The 27,398-nt window shown below is 36.4% G+C and overlaps 1 protein-coding gene across 1 annotated transcript in view; it reads right to left on the minus strand.

Annotated features, from left to right (window-relative positions):
* Window positions 1–26,853, minus strand: part of LOC129241559 (cubilin homolog) — a 58,899-nt gene extending 32,046 nt beyond the window's left edge. Inside the window, 11 exon segments of the mRNA XM_054877956.1 lie at window positions 4,334–4,523; window positions 6,223–6,356; window positions 6,425–6,786; window positions 6,859–7,100; window positions 7,168–7,333; window positions 7,403–7,726; window positions 7,791–8,546; window positions 8,600–8,836; window positions 12,918–13,299; window positions 13,358–13,461; window positions 26,305–26,853. Of these exon segments, the coding sequence (XP_054733931.1) occupies window positions 4,334–4,523; window positions 6,223–6,356; window positions 6,425–6,786; window positions 6,859–7,100; window positions 7,168–7,333; window positions 7,403–7,726; window positions 7,791–8,546; window positions 8,600–8,836; window positions 12,918–13,299; window positions 13,358–13,461; window positions 26,305–26,853 (3,446 nt within the window).
* Between the last annotated feature and the right edge of the window lie 545 nt (window positions 26,854–27,398).

Raw genomic sequence — 27,398 nt, forward strand, 5'->3', positions numbered from 1 at the left:
AGGTAATAACGAAAGAAGGCACAATTTTATGCAAAAATATTATTCGTACATAGCCATATAAGGAATATTTTATTAAAAACATAATGAAAAAAAAAACTAGTATTTAGTATGTACTTTGTTGGGCCGCCTTTAGATTTAATAACTGCTTCCAAACGTCTTTGCATACTTTTTACCATTGGCTGTAATTTGGTTTCATTAGCTGTAATTTTCTCCCACTCACTTTAGAACGCCTTTGATGTTATTATGTGCTTTCTGATTCTCCTTTCTAAGAGCTCCTAGATATGCTCAATTTGGTTCAGATCCGGTGATTGAGATGAATATTTAAGCTGCTTATAGTGGTAAATAAGCCAATCTTTTACACGAGATAAGTTGAGTGTTTTGGGTCATTGTCTTGCTGGAAGAAGAACCCTCTAGTACTCAGTCGAAGTTTAACGGCGGTATCATGCAAATTATTCTTCAAAATGTTTAAATACAGATGTTTGCCCATTTTATCATCAATAAAAATCATTTGTCCTACTCCAGATGCAACTATGCACCCCCAAACCTCCATGCTTAACGATAGGAATACGATTTTTTTCATTATGTGCTGTATTTTCTTTTCGCCAAACTTTTAGAGGCCAATCTGATCCGGAAACATTAAATTTCGACTCACCACTGAATATGACGTTTTCCCAAAAAGAATATAGCTCATTTACATATATAGCGTTTGGCGAACTCCAATCTCTTCTTTCTGTTAATATATGAAATGTAGGGCTTGCGGCGTGCCTCTCTGATATGATAACGAGCATTATGCAGGCAATTACGGACTGTTTGTGTGCTTACTTTTTTATGTAAAGACTTTTGAATATTTCGGCATATTATCGTGGAGGTTATTTTTGGATTTGCCACTATGTTGCGTTCCTCACGTAATTAGCTATAACACTGTGTACCGTAGGATGCAATTTACCAATTGTTTTGCCGATTTCGTACAGAGACTTGTTTTCCAAGTACAATTTAATAACAATTTTACGCATTTCTTATAGTAAATCCGAACTTGGTTTCATTTTGCCACATTCAATCGAGATATTACGCGCAACTGATACTGAATCAGCGATAAAAACTAACCAATCTTATTTCGTTTTCAGCAATATTAGTAAAAACATAAACGATTTTTAGTGTTACTTTTGTAGCAATAATATCATGAACTGAAAGTGTACGAATAAATGTTTTGAAGCATTTTGCTACGGCTGAATGCTTTCCTTGGAACCCCCAGTGTGAGTTGAAATAACGGGAGTTTTGTTTTCGGCAATTCATCAGGAATGTAACATTCTTACACTGGCCCAAAACAAATAAATTATCGCAGCAAATATTTCGTGCAAAGCTAAAGTTTTTTACGTACTGCGCAGGGTGTACGAATAAATTGTGTGACCACTGTATCTATTGGGAGCTTTCCAGCGATGACGCAAACCATGACGTCTGATGCGGTCCTGTATGCACACGCGGCTCTTACTGCATTTCGTCAGTGCACTTGAGCTACGGGTCTAACATTCGATTGCTTAGCTCCTGCCCGTACAGGAGCAGTATATAAGATGACTGAATCCACCACCCTTGCCAAGAGGTGCCTTCTGGCGCCTTGCGCTCCGCCTATGTTTGGAAGAATTCTTGTAAGGGCACCGTTGACTGCCGTTGCTTTGGAACCCACAGTTGCTAAGTGTTACTTAAAGCAGAGCCGTGCATCGATCATTACACCTACATAGATACTTTATTGCCTCTTGCGACAGTATTTCATGGCCACCTATCCGCAATTTCATTACACTCAGGTTTCTATATATAAGTATGTTGTAAAGGAATTAATTATTAATAGCTCCATTTAAAGTCTTGAAAATAGTAGACCTTCCTAAATCGGTTTCGTAGAAGTGGGAATTTTCATTTAAATCCCCATATACTGTTCAACTGTCTAACATTTAATGTTTCGCAACCGGCCTCGCCTTTTCGGAGCCCGATTTAGTGCAATTATTTCTGATTATTCTTGTGAACATTTACGTGAAAGTTGGACTTGTTAATTAAAAAAATTGTGCTTGAACAGTTCAGAGCGAAACAAACAATTAGAAACCTTTGATAATTGTTAATCGCAAAACGTAATTTGTTAAACGAGTATAATTAATATACACTTCACACAAAAATTAATTGAGCACTAAAATTTCCTAAATTTCTTAGTGATTTTTGAAAAGCTGTATCTCGGTAAAAAATGGGCGCACGGAGTTCCGACAAAAATCATTTAGAAGCTTTAAACTTCTAGTTTTAAGATCTTTAAGCAACATTTTTTTATTTAACGGTTATTTTGTAATCGTCAGTTAAAGGGCGACACAAAAATTTTCGAAATTTTTTCCTTTTTTTTTTTTGATTCCACGAGCTTGGACAAATTCGTCCGACTAAAACTAGCCATACAGTCAACTAGCTTGATTATTTAATTTAATTTTTTGAGGAAACAATTTTTTTTACCCTTAACGTTGGTTTGAAGTGAACACAAAACACTTCTTTGTACTGTTTTTCAGAAAATCTATCGCTTACTTACAAATATTAATGCGGGAACTCATGTTTCCAGGGATTTTTACAGTTTAATATTCCACTAATAACCCAGTAAATTTTTAAATCGATCCCTCAAGCCGTTTTTTTCGGACCGTTTGATCAAACTTTTACAAAAGGGTTATAGGAACAAGTGCATTGTTTTTAAGCATTGGCTAAACATTATTACATAAAATTTAAAAAACATTTTAAATCAAAACAAAAAAAAAAAACAAAATAAAAATTTCAAATTTTTTTCAAAAAAATTTTGAATAATTTTATCTTGATAAAAGATTAGTTTTGAAAAAAATTGTTACTTCCACGTATATTTAGTCAGTAGAAAATTTAATATGTAAATTTATTCCACGAATTCCGTAGATCGAGTACTGAATAATGTCTTGGGGGTATCAATTTAAAAAAATAAACATTAGTAAAATTAGTGCTCAGTATTGTTGCTGAACACAATTTTTTTTGCAAATACAAAAAAAAAAAATAAAAAAAAATTTGGAAATTTTTGAAAAAACATTTGAAATTTTTTTCCAAAAAAATTTGAATTTTTTTTTTTTTTTTTTTTTTTAATTTAATAAGATACTAATGCAAAAATCCGAAAAAAGTAAAAAAAAATGTTTTTTCAATTATATGTAATAATGTTTAGCAAATGCTTAAAAACAATGCATTTGTTCCTATAACCCTATTGTAAAAGTTTGATCAATCGGTCCGGAAAAACAGCTTGATGGATCGATTTAAAAATTTACAGGGTTATTAGTGGAACATGCGCCCATTTTTCGCCGAGATACAGCTTTTCAAAAATCGCTTAGAAATTTAGGAAATTTTACTGCTCCCTTAATTTTTTTGTGAAGTGTACTTAAAAAGGGTTTTCCAATAACAGGTGTGATGGTGAAATGGATTGCGCTATCGAGAGATTATTGACGATTTTTTATGGCCGGAGTTGGATGGTATTGATCTGCACAACATTTATTTTCAAGAAGACGGCGCTACGTGTCACACAAGCAACGAAACCATTGATCATTTACGGGAAAAGTTTCCGGACCATGTTATCTCTCGAAGAAGCGATCACAATTAGCCACCGAGATCTTGTGATTTAACACCTTGCCACTTTTTTCTTTGGGACCACGTGAAATAGAAGATCTACGCCAACAGCCCAGGGTCGATTCAAGACTTCACAGATGGAATTCGCGAGGCTTTCGAGGACATAGGGCAGCCACTTTGCAATTCGGTTATGGAAAATTTCATGAAAAGGATATTGTGCTGTAAGCATGGTCATGGTGGTCATTTGCCTGATGTTATTTTTCACTATTAACGGCATACCTTCCTCTTTATAATGAAATAAACATTCGATTATTTATATTAAAAAATATAATTTTTCTTTGAACATCAAAATAACACTTCTTACTGGAAAACCCTTTATATCCAGTCGATGCGATTTAATTTTATATCTTAAAATTAACTCTACCTACACACTACCATCGGGAATATAAATTACTGAGTTAAAATATTGCTGGGATTTAAGCGCTCACAAAGCCCACTCAAAAGGATTTCAACAGTAATGGTGGAGAAAAAAGTTAGGCATCCAAACAAAGAACATAAAATAATAAGGAAGTCGTGTTATGTTTTTTTGCTTGAATCGTACACAACTATTGATAGGAAAAGCATTTATTATATGATATAAAAAAAGTAACTAGATATACACCACCTAAGAATGTTGAATTATTTCATTATATTTAAAGTTATTTTGAAATTTGGCATTCATTTTAAAATATTTTATTACCTGATTTCTAGATAGTCATCGTTGCAATTTTTGGAAGTAGTTTCGACACTAAAATTTTGTATAGACAGTTCAATTTTGTGGCCAATAGGAGCGCTAATTATCCATTCACAATCCATTGAGTCCTCGTAGGGTCTTGGCCAGGAAGGAGTTTTGATAACTCCATAACGTGCAGTAAAATTTCCGCCACAAGCTAATTATCCAAAAGAATGTTTAGTTACATATATTTTAAATATTTTTATTTTGTAAAATGTAGCCAAGCAAAAAGTAAGTAGTAATTTCTGCGTAGTTAAGGAGAGTAACGCAATGCACTACGAAATAGATCTGAATGGGATGCTACCGTAGGAACCACACGGACCCGACCATTCTTAAACGACGAGAGACCTATTGCCTTCACTCTCGCCCCACTTATCGCACTCTACGAAAGGCTTTACCTACCTTGCGAAATTGCACTGGCACAATCAAGTTAAATTTCTACATATTCAGAATGGATCCCGATATACTCAACATATGCCAATGAACGCCAGGAGACACTAACCATCCTTTAACTTTTCCCTATAAACCAACTCATCTTACACACCATTCTCCTTCGTCTGGGATGCTTAATAGGTTCGGCATAACTCTCCGGAGGTTTTCTGGCCTATATTATTGTTGGAGGGATTTCCCTAAATGTAACCTAACACTATATGAGATGCACAGTTACATCCTTTATGCGTTACCCTCAAAGGATCGTGTTTGGGTCAATGTCAACTGATATAATACGTTGCTCACCTTGCATTACACAGGATGGAAAAATTAAAAATGAAGTGAATCCCGAAAAGTGGAAATAAATTATTCACTATACACGCAAAGCAAAGCAGGCGTAGTTTTTACTAGTATGAAATACTTGATCAAAGTGTCCGGTGGCAGAATTGGGAACCCAAAATTAATTAAAAAGCATTGCATAGTTTACAGTTTATTTCAATAACCTTTACCAAGAATACGAGTGCGGAATTTATTTATTTGTTAATAATTATATTAAATATTGACCGTTACGTCGGATATAATCATGGAGAAGTGATGTCAGCATGTCATTAACCTCTCGAACGATATTTTTTCATTTCATGGAAATAAGCTTCATTACTCCAAAAGATAGTATTTACTGAACAAAATTGCCGCCACTTTGTCTCACAGAAATTTTTGCGGAAATAGTAGTCATGCAGAATAGTTTTTGGAAGTTCCAGGGCAGCCTCTCCCTGGCGCACGGTCAGACGCGCATATTCGTGCAAACTTGTAGCAACGAGTTCAGTATTTTCATTCGTTCTCAAAGCGCGGGAATGGCCTAGCCGTGAGCTGTTTGCTACCGAACTTGTTGCTCGGAACCTTCGAACACAAATCTTCATTTGGGGCATCACGTAAACATCCAATATTATAACGTGAAAAAAATCTATGACGAGAGTTGCACACGAATCATGGCCCTTAAAATACGCTTTGATTATGAACGCGCGTTTTTCACCCACCCACGAAGCTGACGCGGTTCGCTCTCCGCTCATACGCTTAGCGTTTAGGCAGAAATTTCCCCCAAAAACCTAATTTTCCAACCTGACATCCTTATTATATTGTACGATTGTACGATCCCATCTATGGTATTCAAGATTTTGTGATAGATCTCAGCCTAATGACCTTAAAATTGAGGGTCCTAATAGACGGATCTTACTAATTTCGGTATAAGACTCTCCTGATGTTTTTGTAATGGCATAAACGTTCCCCATACATATTGTGCGAACGACTCTCCTCTTCCGGTTTGCATATGGTAGTCATGGTAGTATCTAAATTAATGCCCTGGTTATTTTCATAAAGGGTCCAATATTTCTGTGTTGTCAGTCACTCAATCATTGCTCAAATTTTCTCACCTTCTCTGTCATCCACTAGTTTATAATTAGCATTCATTTCCAATATAGTATTAAGATTCCGCTTAATATGTAAGATTATTGTCACAGTGTTTACATGCAAGATTTCATTGATTTCTTTCATTTTACCAGAAAGGCTGAAAATGAATTTGTGTAATAAATATTGAACCTTTCTTAATTATCTTACGTACTCGTATAAACTTACCTCATCAAAAGCTTCCCTTCAGCAGAGGTGTCATTGGTATATATGTCCACGACCACATCTCCTGAATTACGTTCGACAATAGACCATAAGCGTAACTCCAATTGAATGTGTCTTCCCTTTGGGGCTTCGATAACCCATTCACAATTCTGTTCCGTTACAGCTGCGTGAGAAAAGTTACCCTTTTCTTCCGTTAAAACACCTCCACACTTGATTTCTTCAAAATGGTATTCAACTCGTATTCCACGACCGTTTTGTTTATTGGTGCCACCATGAAATACGACATTCATCACATTTTTCTCTGATACCAAGTGGAGGAATGTGGCTTCATAATAACGGCGTTTATTATTCTTCGATAAATAAATCTATAAATTATTGAACCATTAATGTATATACAAACAATTATTTTCTAGAAATTGTATGTTAGTCCAAATTACATCAACAAAAGTGCGGTCATCACTCAAGGTTGTACTATCATTCAATGGGGATGGAGAAATGCTTCCTAACTCAGAATGTGCCTTATTTGAGCTAATTGAAAAATCAGTAAAATTTATGTGTACAACAGAGTTCACTGGGCCGCGTATGGTGAAGGCGCATTCCATATGTTCAAAATATGAATTGGGATAGTTTGGTGTTGTGAAAACTCCATCATCAGTATTTATAAACTCCTCGCCGCAAACTTGAAAGCGAAACACAACGGGTGAGTCTACATAGTTCTAATTTGAGATGTGCAACTAATATCTTACCTCTTGAATATTTCACTTCAAACTTTTTGGGCAGCCTAAATGATGGCAGAACATATTCGTAGCGTATAAGAATAACGTTGCTGCTGGAAATTATGGGTTCGAGCTCCCTTTGATTGCCACAAAGACGAATTAAAAGATTGCTTTCATCAGAAGCTCCATCAAAAACCTTTCACCGAAATACACAAAATGCAATAGCCTGTTAGCATTCTGTAAATAATAACGTAGCATCACTTACTTCGACTTTTTGTAAAAAACAACTTTCCGATTTAAGTAATTCGAGTTCTGTAAACTCCAGCTTAATTTTGGTATCGATTGGTTGACGTATAACATACGAGCAGATGCGCCCGTTAATGTAGCCAGTAATGATTCCAGATGGTTCTGTAAAGACACCCCCACAATTTGGTGCACTCGGCACAACTTCATAATGTAATTGAAATGAGCTATCTGTCCCGAAATCATCTGTGTGGAGGCGTAAGCGTATGATGTTTGAAGAAGAATGTAACGGCTCGATCAATGAAGGTTCACAAACTGATTTTAATACGAGATCAGAATCATATATCTGCAATCGAAAGCAATTTTATTATTTAAGTACATAATATTTATTAAACATAATATGGACATACCCGTAATGTATCGCGAGTACAGTTATTGGCTCTTGTACTTCCCAAGTTAATTTCAAAAAATCGTAGCAAAAATCGCTGACCGAAAGGAGCAACCAAACGCCATTCACATTCCCGATTTGGTGGTGTTTTTCCTGGATAACCTGGAGATCGTATTATACCATTTGACTCAGCGTTTAAATATAACACTTCTCCACAAATATACTCCATCGAACTCCAGGTTATATTAACTCCTCCACCATTTGTCTCATTGTCTGAACGAAACCAGAAAAATACAGCATTTTGCGATGTCTGTATATTTCCGCCCAGCGGCAAAGAATTACCACAAAAGCGACCAATTAACCGAGAAGCCAATGAGCGACCATCATGCAGCTGAAGCCAATCTTTGTTGCAGTCAGCTGCTGCTTCCAAATCAAACTTAGCAAAGGTTATATTCAAAATAAGCGTATCAGCAGTGCGAATGATCCATGCACATCGCTCGTTCGGCAAATAATTACCGCCATCCGGAGGATATGACAAAGAACCTGAGCGATCCCGTATTATGGATCCACAAATATCTCGAACGATTTCGCAGTTTTGACCAGTTGTACCGCGAGGGCATGCACATCGATATTTATTGCTTGTTAGAAGAGTACAAGTACCACCATTGAGGCACGGCTTGGAGTGGCAGGCATCAGCTTGGTCACAAGTGGGACCCATAAACCCACGTGTGCAAATGCAACGAGTACCTCTTCCCAACATTTCACATGTAGCGTTATTCTATAAGTCATATGATTAGCAGAGGTATCATTGAATATTAATAAAAATACTACCTGACAAGTATGATTTGTACAAGGGTGTGCTGATGGCAGCACACTGCAACCGTCGACACCAAAACCATGACCGTACATATCGGGCGGGCAGGAGCACACAACTGTGTTTGATATATAATCGCATTTCGCTTTGAAGTAACATATATTCTTTGATTCGCAACTTTCTGGAGCAGTGCTCTCACAAATTTTTCCATCACCTTCCCAGCCGGTGGGGCAGCTGCCGCAATGATATGATCCCTACGAAAATATGTTGGTCACGACAGGTTCGAAAAGAAAAAACTTCCATCCTAACTTTTTGGAATATTTTCAATCCAATTACGGAAATGTTGTATGCTATACAAGATTAGTTACATAAGTTATCTGTAAGATTTCAGATATTTGTAAATAAATCTATTTTCACTTAGATAAGCTAAGTCAAACCTTGTGAAAATTTGGTAAAGGACATAATCATCGAAAATGATCTTGCGGGCACATTGCATTTTTTCGTTCTCACTTCAAATCGTAAGTTCCTATTTTGAAAATAGCTGAGTTAAAGCTTTACTGCCATCTACCGTTGGCTGCAGTGAGTTGGCAGAAATCAGAAAATTAATAAAATAACTAATTAATAAAATCTCAGTGCTACAAATAAGAATGAAGTAGAAGCACCTGCAGAGGCAGGCACCTAAGCAGAGGCACTTAATTTCATGCTCTACCTGTTACCAATATACTTACAATTCAACTAAAAGCAACGAATACTGCATTCAGGATAAAAGAAGGTGGTGTTTGGAATGCTTGGACGTTTGGTAGTTATCTTAAACAGTCAAAGGTTTACTAGCAGCTCATTAGATTTTGCCACTGCTACTCCAGACTTCAGATTAGAGTTTAAGGTAAAGTTCCCCATGCAAAAAGAAGGATTTGAGGATACAACTGCACTTTACACTGACGGATCCAAGATGGATTGTGACGTCGGCGCCGGTGCATATTCGAAATAATACGAAAGTTCCAAATTCTTTCGCCTGGGAGATTGGAATAATATTTTTCAAGCAGAAGTTCTCGGGATAAGAGAATACCATCCGCAACAACTATCGGAAGTATGCATTTTTTCAGATAGTTAAGCAGCCGTCTTAGCTTTAAAGTCACTTACAACCAATTCAAAACTCCTCAGACAATACAAAGAAGAACTTAATACTTTAACGCGCGCGACAGACATCACTCTCATCTGGGCCATCCTATAACGAGTCCGAAGCTGTAGATATAGGCTGCCCCCAAGGCGTGCACAAAAGGGAGATCTTGCCACGCCGTTGACAAATGGACTAACACGGATACCTGCAAAATAACTAAACAAACGTGGTCCAGGTTCTAAAAATCCAGAACAGACGAGTGTGTATGTATATTCTGGTAACATTTTGTTTTACTGGAATGTTGGTACAACTGTCCTCTATTGTGTCGCAGAGTTTAAGCGTGATCTGTCAATTAGCTTGTTTTTGGCATTTAATTATATCAGTCAACAGCAGGTGTGCTCTGCGATTTTCACTCTGGACAAAAATATCGAACAAAAAATTTCCCTTAAATTTTGTATTTTGAACGGGATTTCGTGTACTGAATCGTTGAAAATGTGTGCTTTATCACATATACGGGTCTACGAGTGGTATAAGTCTTTTGCAGAGGGTGGAGAAGTCGTGTAAAATTTGCCCATCTGATCGCCCATCAATGTCTTCAACGGATGGAAACGTCGAAAAAGTCAAGGATATGGTGCTGAATACAGATGATGGTTCATCTTTTAAGTTTGGGAGAGGTAGCTCGTGACCTTAGCTTGTCACACGAATCGATTCGCAACATTTTACACCATTAATTGGGCATGAGACGCGTGGCTGCTCGACTCGTTCCAAGAGAGTTGAATTTCTTTCAAAAAATTCATCGGAAGAAGGTGGCTGAAGGCGTTTATCCAGCGTATCATAACAGGTAATGAGACGTATGTGTATGAGTTTGACATGCAAACCAGTCAACAGGCGGCTGAATGGGGCATCCACATGAGCCGAAACCCATAAAACCAAGTCAAAGTCGGTCAAAAGTAAAAGTCATGCTAGTCGTTTTCCTTGATTATCATGGTATTGTGAACTCAGAACTCGTTCCAAATTGTTCTATGGTAAATAAAGAATATTGTTTGGAAGTTCTGTGACGTTTGAGTGAGAATATGCGTAGGAAATGGCCCAGTCTCAAGAAAACTCATAAGTCTTGCACCATGATAACACACCGTCTCACAAGGCTCATATTGAGAACACTTTTTTAACCAAAAACTCGACAGATATCATCGAACAACCACCGTATTAATCGGATTTAGCCCCCTGTGACTTTATCCTTTTCCCAAAACTTAAATTTTCACTCCGCGGACGCCGCTTTGAGTCGACAGAGGCTATTAAGGGGAATTCGCTGAAGGAGATCTCTTCAAATGCGTTTAAAAGGTGCTTTGATGACTGGACTAATCGTTGGCACAGGTTTATTGCATCGAATGGAGCCTATTTTGAAGGCGGGAAAATAAATTTTGATGATTAAACAATTATCTTGCCTTTTATTGAAGAATTCCGGGTACTTTTTTAACAGAATGTATGTTTATGTAAACTTAAAACAAGAGTGCAAATACGTTTTCTTTTTAATTTCTTGAGCCTTTCTTCAACTTTCTCTATTTTGTAAAGAAACTATACCAGTCTTGAATTGATACAAAACGAGTTAAACGAATCGGTTAAAAACTGGCTATTTTATTAAACTTTTCATGAAAACAAAATTTGAATTTGAAATGCTTTACAGGCTTCAAAAAATCGATTTTTTTGTTTTGTTTTAAATCTCTTCCAAAACTATCCAAGAATATGTCTTTAAAATTCCAGAGGCCAATTCGACATATTTTCGAAGCTAGAGCAGTTTTGGTGGCCGAGCGTCGAACAGGTGCGAATGCTCAGGCAGAACTTTAAAGCGCGTTTTCTCGAGTTTTCATTTTCACAAGTGTTAGAAAACGGTGCCGGCGATAGCAAAAAGAATATATGTCCGCTCGAAAAAAACCAAAGTGATCTAGCTTCAGTATTAAATTATCTTCTATTTGAACTAAAAAAGTTGGACAAAAGTATTATTTAAACTACTTGTTTTGCAACTTAAAGTCAATTTTTTTTCTTTATAAAAATTAATTTTTTTTTCAAACTTCGAAAAAATTTGGAATTTGATAACTTCTTCGGTATTTTTTTAGTTCATAAAGAAAAGAAACTTATAAAAATTAAAAAAAATTTGGTTCGACTGTTTCAGATGCATCGCACGACCTCCATCACCGGCACCGATTTACAAGTGCAGACTCCAGGCGCTCCAGAAAAATACTTACAACTTTAAAAAATTTCAATATTTTTTAAAAATAAATATTGTTTTTTAAACCTTAAATATAGTACACTATCGTCTTAAAATTCCGTTTACCGCAATCATTTCCTTCCCTTTCAAAAAAAATTGCTAAAAAAACGCTTTTTTTCGGCTTCTAAAGCAGACTACTGCCTTAAATCATTTTCTTTTCTTCATCAGTCCATTAATATGTATATATTGTATTTACAGGGTTTGATTGAAAAGTAATGAGCCTTTTTTTTAAGCAGTTTTATTAAACCTTTTGGCTTATACAACTAATATTCTTCAAAATACGGCCCTTGAGCGTCAATACACCGCTGGTGGCGGTCATTCCACTGCAGGAAACATTTTTTAAACTCATCCGCCGGAATCGCGTTCAATTCGGCTGTCACAGTTTTTTGGATCGCCTCGATGGAGTCGAAACGCCTCCCCTTCAGCTTTCTTTTCAGGCGCGGGAACAAGAAGAAGTCCGGAGGGGACAGGTCTGGGCTGTAGGTAGGGTGGGGAAGCACCGGAACCCCCATCTTGGCCAATGCAGAGGTGCAGAGGAAGGCGGTGTGCGCCGGCGCATTGTCGTGATGAAGATCCAATTGTTGACGAGGTCAGGCCGACGCGGTTTTTCAGCCGAAGGAGCACTTCTTTGTAAAATTCCGCGTTTACAGTGCTTCCTAGAGGTACAAACTGTTTAGCTTTACGCAAAATTTTATCTAGTAACGTTGCTTCAACGATCGCTGCATTTTCGTCGCTGCAAAATCCTAACACACTTTTAAAGCAGCTTTCACGCGCGGAGCGATGTTGACTGCACCGCTGTTGCCAGCGAACTGGGACCGGTTTCTGGTGGAAGGGGAAGGTCCAATGATCATTTTTCCCCATCAGCCGATACGGTTGATCGCTTGGCAGACACTCCGCGCGGGAAAGCTCATTACTTTTCAATCAAACCCTGTATGTATGTAAAAGCATTTACCTCGGTGTTAATACATGAGACTTTGGGTTGCGTGCTGCAGCCACCGTTATTAGTGGCGCATTCATCAATGTCCGAGCAAAAAATTCCATTGCCAGTATAACCAGTGGGACATGGATTACATTTAAAGCTGCCCGGTAAGTTGATGCATTCACTGTGGCAGGGATTAGTAGCTTCATCACACTCGTTTATATCAATGTTGCATGCCGCTTCTGGAACTACTTGATTTTTAGTCCATCCTTGATCGCAAATGCAAGTATATCCGGCATCATTATTTGCATGGACGCAGGTTCCATGGACACACAACTCTCTATTTCCCTCCTCCTCGCAAATGGCTTTACGCATTCGGCAGTGAGAGCCATAAAATCCGTTACGACAGGAGCAGCTAAAATATCGTATTTCCAATTAAATAGATATTATAGACAAGAATGTGTGAGGTTTACCTGTAACTTCCGAGAGTATTAATACAGTCTCCATTATTTTGGCATCCCAAATCTGTGCCTGTTAATATATAACATTCGTCTATATCTTCTTCACAGGTTTTTCCCTGTAGGTATTATAAAGTAAGATACAAAATTAGACAAAGCTTTAAGTTGAATACTTTGATTGATTAATTTTTGTAAATAAAGGAAAGAACTGTAGAAGGAAACATTTTGTAAGGAAAACTATCATTATATCAAAATATATCAGATGTACTCATACGAAAAACTCTATAAGTGTATTCATCAAAATAGATAAATGCATATGTCAGTTGCTTATATTTATCCATTCAAGAAAAAAAATATGACAAAAAAATAAAATTTATTAAAATATGGGAAGAAACTCTAAAAACTTAACCACTGATGTTGGAAATGTTGGGAAAAAATTAAGGTAACTCCTTTGCATTCAGTTAAGATTTTAAATAAAAGTATTATACCACAATATGCTCGAAGACCGGCATAAAAAGAAGAGGAAATTATAGACGAATTAATGGCGACTTCTAAATAAGTAAGATACAGATGCCCGTTTCTTCACTATTTTGTCAAATTTAGAATATTAAAAATTGGCAGTCTCTTATATCCCAACAAATTTCTAGACGTTATGGTTGAAATAGGGTGTAACCGCCAATTATATACTTAGCCTTCCCATAAATTCCGTGACAAATTTTACAATGTGAAAACCAATTCGCAGAAAAAAGTTATTGTTCCAAGGCTCCTCCGTAATGGCTCCGTCAAGGCTCTCTTGTACAGGCGTTGCATCTCTTCATTTCTGCGAAAAAGGGGTTAAGACCGGGCAAAAGCGGACCAGGAGGATGTGTTAGAAGGCGTGGTGAAGCAGTTGACTGGTACTTTCTTCAATGGAGAGCGTTCGATCTTCCAGCAAGATTCCACTCCAGCCCATAAGGCAAAAATCACCAACCAATGGCTAAAAAACAATATTCCTGGGTTCATAGCCGCGGAAGATTGGCCGTCTGGAAGTTCAGAACTGAACCCATTGAACTACAGTTTGTGGTCAGAATTCGAAAACATGGCCTGTCGAAGGCCTGACAGAAATTTAGAGAGCAGCGACGTCAATATCCATGGAAATCGTGCGTGCTGCAATAGCTGAATGGCATAATCGTTTGAAGGCTTGTGTGAGCACATGGTGATCATTTCGAATGAATATTTAATTTTTTTTAATTATTACTTAATAACATAATACTTTTTTTAATTAATATCTACTTAATATAAAACTAACTTCATTCAAAAAAAGTATTATAATTTCATATCTATAACGGACTTAGCTTGTAACAGAACTTATGGCAGAACAAAGCATAGATAACCAGCATTAACATCGACAGCAATGCCGGGCTAGAAATCCAACGAAGAACCTCTCTTACCCACAAGTGTTACTTTGGACTAAGTAGGCAATTGAGTAGTAAAGTCCTCTCTCGACGAACAAAACTAACACTTTACAAGGCTCTTATCATGCCCGTCACAGCCTATAGCAGAGAAGCGTAGACGATGACAATATCCGATGAAGCGTCGCTCGGAGTGTTTGAAAGAAAGATTCTGCGGGAGATTTTTGGACCTTTGTTCGTTGGTGACGGCGAATACCGTAAGCGATGTAACGATGAGCTTTCTGACGACATAGAGCGCGGCGAATAAAGATTCAGCGGCCACGTTGGTTGGGTTATGTCATCCGAAGGGAAGCAAACACTCGGGATCTGAAAGTATTCGATGCGGTACCAACAGGTGGTAGCAGAGAAAAAGGAAGGCCTCCTCTGCGTTGGAAAGATCAGGTGGAGAAGGACGTGGCTTCACTTGGTGTGTCCAACTGGCGCCAGTTAGCACGAGAAAGAAATGACTCGCGCTTTATTAAACTCGACTAAAATTGCGTAAGCGGTAATCGCGTCAATAAATAAGAAGAAATATTTATAAATATCTAATATTACAGTAATATTCTAGCAATTGCTACGGCGTAAGCAAATTCATTTATTAAAAAAATAAATAAACTGCATATTTTACTGCTTGGAAGTCAGAAGCTTTGGTATACATATGTACATACAAGTTAATAAATCATAGATTTATTTTAGTTTTTAAAAAAGCTAGCGGACTTGTGTCCGCTTTTGACTTTATTAAAGTGAATCAAACTTAAGATTAATTACATTATATTTCTTACTTCTACATTACACCTATAATGGTCATCAATGTGCTGACTGTTGTTGACTCGTACAATATGCTGACTGTTGTTGACCCGTATTGATTGGTAATTTGCTGATCGTTGCTTACGCAACTGGGTTGAAGCGTCAGCGGTTATGCTGATGCGCGTGCAGGGTAGTTGACCATTGTTAAGTGTCAACTTTGTTGAAATTTTGTAAGTTGTTGCGTTAACTCTTCCCCTCTTAAAAGCGATCGTCCTCGAGCGTTACGTGTTGTAGTTGAAATATGGTGCTGTACTATTCGTGTGGTCATCGTATTCTGTTGACTGTGTGTTAGCCTCTTCTTGTGTAGTTTTCATTCTCTCCAATGGTATTTGTTTTACGTATTTTCCGATTAATTTATTTTCCTTTATTGGTCTAAATTTCATCATTAGCCCTATTATTAGAACCAGTAATAGGCTGGATATGCCAAAATTTGTTACTGTTGATATTAAGGTTCTTCTTTTTGCTTCTTCGATGTGCTTAAGGTTTTTTAAATGCAATTCCTTCATCATTTCAAGACTTAGAATTTCTTCCTCTGGGTTTATTGTATTGCTGGGCTGGAGAATAGCAGGAAGTGGGTTGTTTGCTGATATTCCGTTGAAAATGTATTGCTGGTTGTCGATGATAACTGTGGAATTTTGGAATTGGATCGCATATGATCCATTGAGTCGCATTTCTTCATTGTCCAATGTGACTGACCCTTCATATTGGTTTAAAAATAGTATTCCTGGTAAAATGGCTTCTATTGCGGATACGTGTTGGTTGTTGATTGTTGTACAGTTAGCTGGATGACTGTTGAGTAGGTTTGGTATGCACGAGGAGTTGCTTATGTCAATAATGTCCTTATCATTACATATTTCTAATGTGTTATGCTTTTCGCACTCATTTCTTTTTCCAAATATTTTATTTTCACATATTAAAATTTTTTCGAATTGTATTTTATTTATTTTGTTTCCCTTTTTTATTGGTTTTATTAGTAATGATTCGCATGTATTTTTATTGGTTAAGGGAATATTTGCTACATATAATATTACTGAGTTATTTGAAGCTACATTAACGTTAGAAAATTCTAAGGCTTCGTCTATATTATTAAAGGGGTTATTTTGATTTTCATGAATGCTTTTCATTAAATTTATTTCATTATTTGAAAAAATGTAAGAATTTACTGTGCCTGTTTTTGCCCAATGAATGGCGTAATTTATGTTAGCAATATCTTCCTTTATTATATCTAGCTTATACTTAATATTAACAGCTACATTATGCTGTATGTTTTCATTATTTTTTAATGCACTTAGTATTTTATTAGATTGTTCTGTAATGTTTTTTATTCTTTCACTTAGTACTCTATTTATAATTATTTGATCATTACTGTTTTCCAATGCATTATTAATTTTTTCACTTAAGATTCTAAAGTCGTCATAATCTGGGCTTCCTGCAAGCCATTTCCAAGCAGTGCCTAATATTTTAATTGAGCGTTTATTTTTATTATGTTTTGGTTGTGTTTTCAATTTATCCAAATTGTTCTGGATGTTTTCAACTTCGTGTTTTAGGAAAGGAAGGAGTGGGTTAGTGTTAATTATTTTTTGCTGTATGGTAGTGTTAAGGTAGTCCAAGGTCTCTTGGTATTCGTCTAAGTTAATAACGTGTACGATCCTATATGTTCCAGTTTGCAGTCTTGTCCATCCTGTATTAAATGTAACTAATTGTGCGTTCGTATAGTCAATTATTTGAAATCCTGCGTTTGTCATTTGGAAATATAATCTAAATTGGGAATATAGAAAAGGGAAAAAAAAATTTGTTTTAGGTCCTTATATTGGCTTTGTATACTGTCCGTCCTGTTTCTGTTATGACTACACTTCCTTTGTCTTCCTTAACAATTTCTTTTCTATATCTAGCAGTTAGTTTCGATCCTAAGCGTTTATTGATTTTTACATATATTGCATCACCTGGAGAATAAGTTTTTTGTGGGTTCCTTTTTTTATTATGTGATTCCAAATCTTTTGTTTGTTTCTGTCTGAGTGCTTCTATGTTTTCCTGTCTAGCAATTTCATATTGTTCTGGGGTTGTTGAAACTCTTCTTCCAAAGAATACTTCAATCGGTCTTTTCCCTGTTGTTGAGTGGATGGAGTAGTTGTATTCATATACTGATCTGTCAAGAAGTTCTATGAAGGATCTGTGAATTCGGTCTGTTTTCAGACATCTCATTATTTCAGAAAGAGTAGAATGAAAACGTTCTACTTGTCCGTTTACTGTACTGGCATATGGTGGGGTTTTATACACTTGAATGCCCAATTGGTCTTCAAGCATGAAATAGATTGATGCAGAATTAAGAGATTTCTCATTGTCTATTATTATGTGTTTGGGTACGCCGAAGGCGAAAATGATTTGTCTCAACGGCTCTCTGATGTCTTCTATTGCTTTGGATTGTAACGTGTGCCAATAAAGTAGCTGGGCAAATTCCTTTTTATTAGAACCTAAGAGTGGTGAATAATATCTTTTTCATTTAATCCTTAAATTATTTATTAGTTTATGGCCTTTAATTAAAAAATTATTTAAATTAATTTTTTATCATGAAGGTCGCAAACCAAGACCATTTACGTCAACGCATTTATGACATGCTTGGACAGCATTCAAAAAAAGAGGTTTTGCAACACTTTCTTCTGGAAAATATTGTACGTTCAACAATTTATTCAATTTTTAAACGTTTTGATAGTGGGATAGCTCCCTCAGGAGTGAAAAAATCAGGTCGCCCAAAAGTTCTGAACGCAAAACAATTAAAAAAACTGCAAAAAGCTGCTATTGACAAAAAAGGTGCATCAAACCGCAAGTTAGGTCGAAAGTTTGGTATTTCTAAAGAGACTGTACGTCAAAATTTGTTGAAAAGTGGTATTAATTATCACAAAAGGGTAACGGTTCCAAAATATAGTGATAAACAACTAGAAGAAATACCAAAGAAATGTAGATTGCTCCGCCGTAGCTATTTTGTTGGCGATGTTGAGGTGATTCTCGATGATGAGAAATATTTTACGTTTGCTTGGAATAACGGAGACCAAAACTGTGGATTTTATACAAACAACATAGAGAATACTCCTGATAATATTAAGTTTGCTCCTAAAGCTAAATTTGAACCGAAAGTTTTAGTTTGGGCTGCCATATCTTCCAAAGGACTCTCTCAACTTTATCTTCAAGATTCCACAGCTCCTGCCATAAGAAGTGACATTTACATTCAAAAATGCCTTACAAAACTTAAAAAATGTATCAAATCCGAGCATTCTGATGGTAATTACATCTTTTGGCCTGACTTAGCAAGTAGTCATTATGCTAAAAAGACCTTAGAGTGGATGTCAGAAAATAATATAAAATTTGTTCCGAAATGTGCTAACCCACCAAACATCCCAAAGGCCAGACCAATTGAAAATTTTTGGACTCTACTTTGCCAGAAAGTGTACGAAGATGGCTGGAAAGCTAAATCAAATCAACAGCTGAAGAACAGGATCAAATTATGTGCAAGGAAAGTGGACATGAACGTCGTCCAAAAGATGATTGGAGGTATCAAATCAAAGCTTCGGAAAATAAAAGACCATGGTCCTTTAGAACTATACAAGTAATGCTTTTTTTGTGTAACAATCATATCTTTTATAAATAAAAAAAATTAAACAATTTTGAACAGTAGTATGGTTTTTTATTTTTAATGAAAATTTGTCTAGCTACTTTATTGGCACACGTTATGATCCTCGTTTGCGCGTATTTAGAAAATTTATCTACTGCTGTGAGAACTAGATTTTTTTCGGTTCTGTATATGTCTATGTGGATTATTTCACCTGGGTATTGTGGGATAGGTGTTTCAGCTAATTGGGGTTTGTTTGGGTGACGGTCGTATTTGTGTTCCTTGCAAATCTTACATTGTTTGGTTATGGTTGTTATCTTCGCTTTCATGTTAGGAAAATAAAATTTTTGTATTAGTTGAAGTTTGTTTTCTTGAGGGTTTCGGTGTGCTCGCTTATGTTCCTTTAGTATTTCGTTTTCTTGTTCAGTTTCGTCTGTTAAGTCTTTAACTTTGGTCTGTGTAAATCGAATTTTACTGTTACTGAAATAAAGGGGGTATATTTCTTGAACTTTCGCCATTATGGCTTCGGATGTGAAAAGTCCATTAATTACTGTAGGATTTAGATATCTCTTGAAAATTGAAATGATGTTATCACGTGTGTACTCACGTTGTATAATAATGTGTCTATGGAAGGTGGGGAAAGGAATTTTAAACTGGTAACTGTGTTCTTCTCCTGTTAGGAGCCATAGTTGGTTTTTGAATACATTTATTGGTGCTTCCACTGCTGGAATTAATTGATGGGAGGAACTTTCGTCGGAATGTACAGTTGCACTAAGCGAATTGTTGTCATCATTATTAGAAGTAGGTAGGATATTAATTTGAGGTGGTCTAGATAGGGCATCGGCAACGACATTCGATTTTCCTGGTTTGTACAACAGTTCATAATTGTACTCTTCAAGGATTGCTTTCCATCTTTTCATTTTGGTGTTATTATTTTTGTTGCTGAGGGCGTAAGTAAGTGGTTGGTGATCTGTATATATTTTTACTTTACTTGACCCGTAGAGGTAATTTCGTAAATTATTTAGAGCCCATATGATCGCAAGCATCTCCTTTTCATTGGTGGCGTAATGTTCTTCAGTTTTTGTCAAAGTCCGTGATATAAACATTATTGGTCTGTCATTTTGTGCCAGAACTGCTCCAATGGCGTGATTGGATGCGTCTGTAGTTAATTGGAATTCCTTGGTATAGTCGGGGTAGTTGAGCATCACATCTTTTGCAGTGAGGGATAATTTGAGTTTTTCAAATGCCTCCATTGCTTTTGGGTTTAAAGTGATGGAAACTTTTTTTGAATGGTTTTTGGAAACTCGTCCTTCTTCCCCTCTTAGAAGGAGTGTTAAAGGTTTCGCTAAATTGGCGTAGTCCTTTATAAAACGACGGTAATACCCTGATAGTCCTAAAAAGGAATGAAGATCTTTTAGGGTTTGAGGAACTGGGAAATTTATTATTGCTTCCACCTTTTTTGGATTGGTTTTTATACCATTCCCAGATATTATGAAGCCTAAGAATTCGACTTCTGATTTTAGAAATTCGCACTTGTCCAATTGTATTTTCAAATTGGCTTTGTCTAACGTGTCGAAAACTAATTTTATGTCGTTAAGATGAGTTTCCTCATCTTTACTGAATATAATGATGTCGTCTATATAGACATAACATCTTTTCCCTATGTGGTCTCTTAGAATGTCGTCAAGCGTCCTTTGAAAGATAGAAGGAGCATTCTTAAGTCCGAAGGGAAGCCGTGTGAACTCGTATTTTCCGTTGTTCACTGAAAATGCTGTCTTTTCAATATCCGTTTCTTTTAAAGGGATCTGGTGGAAACCACTTTTCAAATCTAATACGGAAAAGAATTTATTTTTGCCAAGTTGGGAAAGTACCTCGTTTATTTCTGGTATTGGGTACCTGTCAGGTATTGTGACTAGGTTTAATTTCCTATAGTCAATTACCATACGATATTTTTTTTCTCCCGATGCGTCCATTTTTTTGGGAACAACCCATACGGGTGAGTTGTATGGAGATCTCGATGGTCGGATAATACCATCTCGTAGGTATTCTTCTATTTGTTTTCCTACTTGGTCCTTAAGGCACATTGGGTATGGGTAACATCTGGTGTAAACGGGGCTATTTGTTGTGGTGCGGATTTCGCCTTTTACTGTTGGGGTGAATGGTAGTTTCTCGTTTGGTTCACTAAAAAGTGTTTGGTAGCCAACTGCTAACTTTCGGATAATTTCTTTTTGAGAGTGAGTCATATGGTCTGATCTGATATTTATGAGATTTACGTCCTGTGAATATTGTTGTTTTAATTTTATTTTTATACTGTTTTTTACTAACATGAAATTGCCTTTTGTGTGTATTACGGCATCTAACTGTTTTAGAGAGTCATTGCCAATTATTGCGTGAAAAGATTTTAGTGTGGGCAAGATAAAGAATTTTATAGGGGTGTCTTTCACTCCAAAAAGGTTTGCAAATGTATGGTGGGTTATTTTTATGTTTCCTCCTACGGAAAATGCATAAAATGGATTTTTATTTTCTATTACTTTTTTCGCAAGGTGTGGTTGTACGTAATTTTTGTTAGAACCGGTGTCTATCAATATTTTGATAATCTCTCCATTACTTAATATGCTTTCAATATACGGTAATGAAGAGCCACTCATTCTAAAAAATGAACGTCTGTGAAATCAAATTCTTCCGCGGTATCGATGTGGGTATTCTGGTTTTGATTTCCTTCGTAGTATTCCGTTTGATAGGGGCCTGTATATTCTGAAAGTGGTTGATCGAATTCTGGGTTAACTGCTGCTTCCATCATGTCTTCATATTCCTTTATCTCGATATTGAAGTTTCGCTGCCTTTTGTCTGCATTTGGATGAGGTGCTGGCCTTTTTCCTTGAAACTGTTGAAGTTGGGCTGGTCGATTCATGTAATTTATGTGACGAGTCTGCATACTCTGGTCAACTTCCATTGGTTGTGGTTTTGGAAGTGGTTTTGTACCAAACGGTCGAGGAGGTGCTGATTGATTATGCTCATTAAATCTTTGAAAACGTGGTTGGTTATTTGGATATTGCTGAAAATGTTTTGGTGGCAAGGGTGCTCTATAGATAGGATATTCTGTATAATTTCTGTGGGCTGGTTGTGCCCAGTTAGTAAGTTGGGGATAAAATGGTTGGCGATTTGGTTGTTGGTTAAATCGTCGTGGTGGAATAGGAGGTGCTGTTTGCCCTATGTTATTTTTCCTTGGGTTGAAGTTGTTATGAACAAAACCTGATCTAAAATTTTGATTTTCCAGTTTTATACAGAGTTGAAGTGCTTCTGGAAGATCTTGAGGTTCTCGCATTGCAAGAAGCCTAGGTAAATCTCCATTCAAACCTCTTATAAAAGTATCGAGAGCTTTGTCTCGATAAGTAGATATCAGTAGATTACGCGATTCTCTTCCTGCTTCGAGGCAAGAAATTTTGTTTAATATAAGTGAAAAATTAGAGTATACTTTTTGGTAGAAGTCTTGTATACTAAGGTGGCCTTGGGTGAGAGATGTCATTTGATACTCTAGTGTTCGTAAGTCGCGTTTGTCTCCATAATGGGTATTTAAACAACGAGAAATTGCCGTCCAGTTTAAAGGTGTGTTGTATGATTCTAACACTATGTCTGCATGTCCTATTATTTTATTTCTTATGACACTTAAAATGCCATAATACTTTGCTGAGCCGCGTATCGATTCGTATAGGTTTAGTATACGTTCTACGCTCTTCTTCCAGGAACCATAGTCTGCTGCATTTCCTGTGAATTCCCGTAGACATCGTACTATGTCGGGAATTTTGTCTAATTCTCCTAAATTATTATTTCCGCTAATGAGTTCGTCTTCTTCAAACGTATTCCGTCCGTCTATTCGTTCGCTAAACAGTCTGTCAACTAGTTGTGTCACATATTGGTCCATAGACCTCTGGTTCGCTACTGTTGGGGGGTTGGGGGCGTTTAGGACAGGGGGTCTAATTAGGTTTTCGGGGTTGGTCATATTTTTTTCTAATTTAGATATTACTTTTTCTTAGATTGTAAAAAATTCTTTGCAATTGTAGAAATTTCCTTAAATTTGTCTAAAATGTTTTACAGATTTTCTAATCTAATCTCTTTTTTTCTTCAAATTTTAACTAATTTTATTTTAATCAATTACTTAATGTTTCAGTTTTCCTGATATATATTTTTTTTTCACTTTTGTATGTAAATTTAGTTTTAGTTATTGAATTTTTTTTTTTTTTTTTCACTTTCACTTCTTAGTATATTATGTAAAATTAATTCTAATTTTAATATATTTCTAATGAAATTTTAATAAAAAAAATTTTAGTGTGTCTTACATTATTAGTAGGAATATCATCCTTTCTGGAACCTCGGGCGGCTAGTGTTTGCTTCCACTCCCCTTTTGCTGCTCTACTCAGGTGCCTCGTTTCCCGTGGATTTTTTTGTTGGTTGGACCAGTAGATGTCTCCTCCTTTTTTTCGCTGCAGGCTATCCTTGTAGTCCGAGTTACGCGATTTGGAAGTTGTCCTCGGTCGGTTGTCCTGCGGTTACGGGTGATTATCTGCGGCGGGCTGCTTTAGGCCGACTTATGCGGAGAAAATATTTTTTTTTTATTATTTTCACACTCGTTTTTTTTTTACCGATTGCGGCGGGCTACTTTAGGCCGACTTATGCAATTTTTACTGGGACGTTTACCGACTGATCCTTTTGACACTACTGGTCCCTGCTCGGGCGCCAGTTAATAAATCATAGATTTATTTTAGTTTTTAAAAAAGCTAGCGGACTTGTGTCCGCTTTTGACTTTATTAAAGTGAATCAAACTTAAGATTAATTACATTATATTTCTTACTTCTACATTACACCTATAATGGTCATCAATGTGCTGACTGTTGTTGACTCGTACAATATGCTGACTGTTGTTGACCCGTATTGATTGGTAATTTGCTGATCGTTGCTTACGCAACTGGGTTGAAGCGTCAGCGGTTATGCTGATGCGCGTGCAGGGTAGTTGACCATTGTTAAGTGTCAACTTTGTTGAAATTTTGTAAGTTGTTGCGTTAACTTACATATGCATATGTTTTAATTATTAGGAAAAATGATTTGAAATGCAAACCAATTTTCTGAAACTTTAGTTTCATAAACAACAGCCGTCCCTAATGGCAACCAGGCGAGAGCCTATCTTCAGAGCTTTTTTTACTGCAGCGGGGATAGTACAGAGCCTGCAAATCAGTTAAAGCGTTAGAGGGATTGATCCTCTTTTGTTTTGCTTGCCGAGTCTTTTGAAAATAAAAAAACTTTTGTTATAATTTAATCTCTGTTTAATTATGAATCTTATCTTTTTTCATTTTGCAGTTCAATGTGAATTTTGCCCAGAAAATATATCCGCTGAGAGCTCGGCAGCGTTGTATTCGTTGCAATGTAAATTTATGCATATGTACGTTTACATACTGAAATCTCAACGTAAACTTATCGCATTTGTGTAAATGAATTTTCATAGAAAATTTTACAGTTTGTTTATAAGAACATAAACTTTTCCAGGTTGTGACATTTACATGGTTTATACACGTTTTGATGGATACCATTTATGATATATAAAAGGGTACCTTTTTATTTTTATTCTCACTAGTACCATCTTTATTGAATATTTGCAGTAAGCCGTGACCATTAGAATATTTAAAAAAATTTTCTTACATTGTTCAAGGTTGGTGGTGAGTTGGTTGAAGTGGTGATTCATCCAGATGGATGCTTCTGCACCATTTTGTTGCCACCTCCTCGTTACCGACTTGTTTAATGTTATTTATAATATGACCATATCCAGTCTGCGCGGCTTAAGAACTTTATTATGTTGCTGGAATCTGAGCCAGACAGCTGTTCGAGACTATCGAAGTGCTTGAAGTTGTAGGGGGGCATATATATGTATATATAGGTATATATATACATATAATTGGCGCGTACACCCTTTTTGGGTGTTTGGCCGAGCTCCTCCTCCTATTTGTGGTGTGCATGTTGATGTTGTTTCACAAATGGAGGGACCTACAGTTTCAAGCCGACTCCGAACGGCAGATATTTTTATGAGGAGCTTTTTCATGGCAGAAATACACTCGCAGGTTTACCGTTGCCTGCCGAGGGGCGACCGTTATTAGAAAAATGTTTTTCTTAATTTTGGTGTTTCACCGAGATTTGAACCTACGTTCTCTCTGAGAACTCCGAGCATACGTGTACAAGTAGAGTAAAAGCCTTAATACCTAAAAGCAAAAATCCATGCTAACTGCTTTACAGAAAAATAGCGATTAGCAACCTGATGGAATTGAGCGCAAAGGTGATGGGTCTCTATAATTTTCAGCGAAAAGGCGAAATTTAAAGCATGTGCTGATGCGCCAAGAACGAGTACCATTCGCAAAAAAAGGGGTCCTAATTATCATGAGTTTTATCATAAAAATTGTTATTCAATCATTGTTTTGAGATTTAAAATTTCCGATCAGAAATAATAACAAATTTCTTAATTTCAAAGTCTTGTTCTGAAAATATGTATTTATGTTTATTCACATATCGAGTTTCATTTTTTTAACGAAATTAATTAATTTTTCGGTTTTCATGGTATCATCATTTTTCATCTAAACCCACCTTAACTCACCTCATCTCATGAAATTTTGTCTTAAAATAGCATAAGATAACATAATACAACGGGTTGGGCGGGGTTTCGTCAAGCCTTTTAGTAGGCTTCAAAGTTTATTGCGATTTATTAAAAGTGTGTGGCTCAAATATGGATAAACCGAGTTTTACGCATGTTCAGTTATATTTTTCTGTTCACAAATGGGGCTGCTGAAGAAATTTTTTATTATTGCACAGGTTCCGACAGCTAAAAATGCTATAACGGCCTAGTCAAAAATAACCTATCAACCTATCAACCTATCTTTGTAACTCATATTCTCTTCAGGCCATTACAAAACGTTAGATCGATTGTGCTACATAGTACATAGTATATTATGCATAGTTATGTGTACAAAAGCCATGGATATTAAATTAGGACAGCTTTCCAAACACCGTGTCAACTTGAACTGTTTTTATCTAGGATACATTTTAGTGCTTTTTTTCGGCAACAGTGTTTGTTGCCCACTTACCGTCCATCCGTTTACACATTCACAGTGAAAATCTTTATAGCCGTCATGACAGATACCACTATTCTTGCAACGAGTACCATTTCCGCCTACTTCCTGACACTCATTTATCATCAGATTGTTTTCGATTTGCGTTGCTCGGCTAAGTGATCGCCGTATCCGCCCCAAACTGCGACGTATATTTAACGTCTGTCCACCCCTAGTCCGATTTTGTAAAATGGCGAATCGTGCACCCAGAGTATGCAAATCATCCTTGAAAGTTTCCAATAGCGCTTGCAGACTTTGTGAAGTCAGCACTTCTTCCTGGTGAACCGGACGTAATTGCATATTTTTCTTTTGCACAGCATTGAGTACATTCACTGAGTTAACAAAGATTCCTCCCTCACCTTTGACGCGAAATGTTACATTTCGAAATGGCACAGAACGAATTATTAATTCTCCATTATATGAGTGTATTTGTGGTTGTTGATTGAAATCATCAGCGAAGGTGCTAATTACATTCACAATTGTCAGTAGGACTATGGTATTTAGAATCTTATAAAATTCCCGCATATTGAAGCACACACGGACCATAACCATATATACATATGTATATATTTATGTTTCAAATAATGGATAAAACACGAAAATGTAATCAACACCGAATTATATACAGAAATTTCACACCAAATACTGAACAAAGTTATGCTTAGTCGCTGTATTTATACCGGATGCACGACTAGAATCCATACACAAACTTATTTAACAAAAAATAGGGGCGTTACCATAAAATATTCCTAGTTATCAGATATGCATACTTATACGTAAATATACATTTGTGTACATATGTACATTAGAGAGGGGGGATTTTTGGAATATATAAAATTTTAATATTATTCTAAAGCTTATTTTTGGGAAATTGTAAAAAAATTAACAAAGGAGGTAAACAAACTAAAAAATTAGTACGAATAAAAGGGAATCTTAATCCACGTGGGATCAAACAAGCCTAGGTGAGTAGATATGATTTGTCGACAGTCACTTTAACCTTATCTAACCCAAACTTGTGCATTGCCTTAGTTCTCGGAATTAACTTACTCAAAACTTAATTTGGCTTGATA

Source organism: Anastrepha obliqua, chromosome 3 (assembly GCF_027943255.1).
Source record: "Anastrepha obliqua isolate idAnaObli1 chromosome 3, idAnaObli1_1.0, whole genome shotgun sequence".
Lineage (NCBI taxonomy): Eukaryota > Metazoa > Arthropoda > Insecta > Diptera > Tephritidae > Anastrepha > Anastrepha obliqua.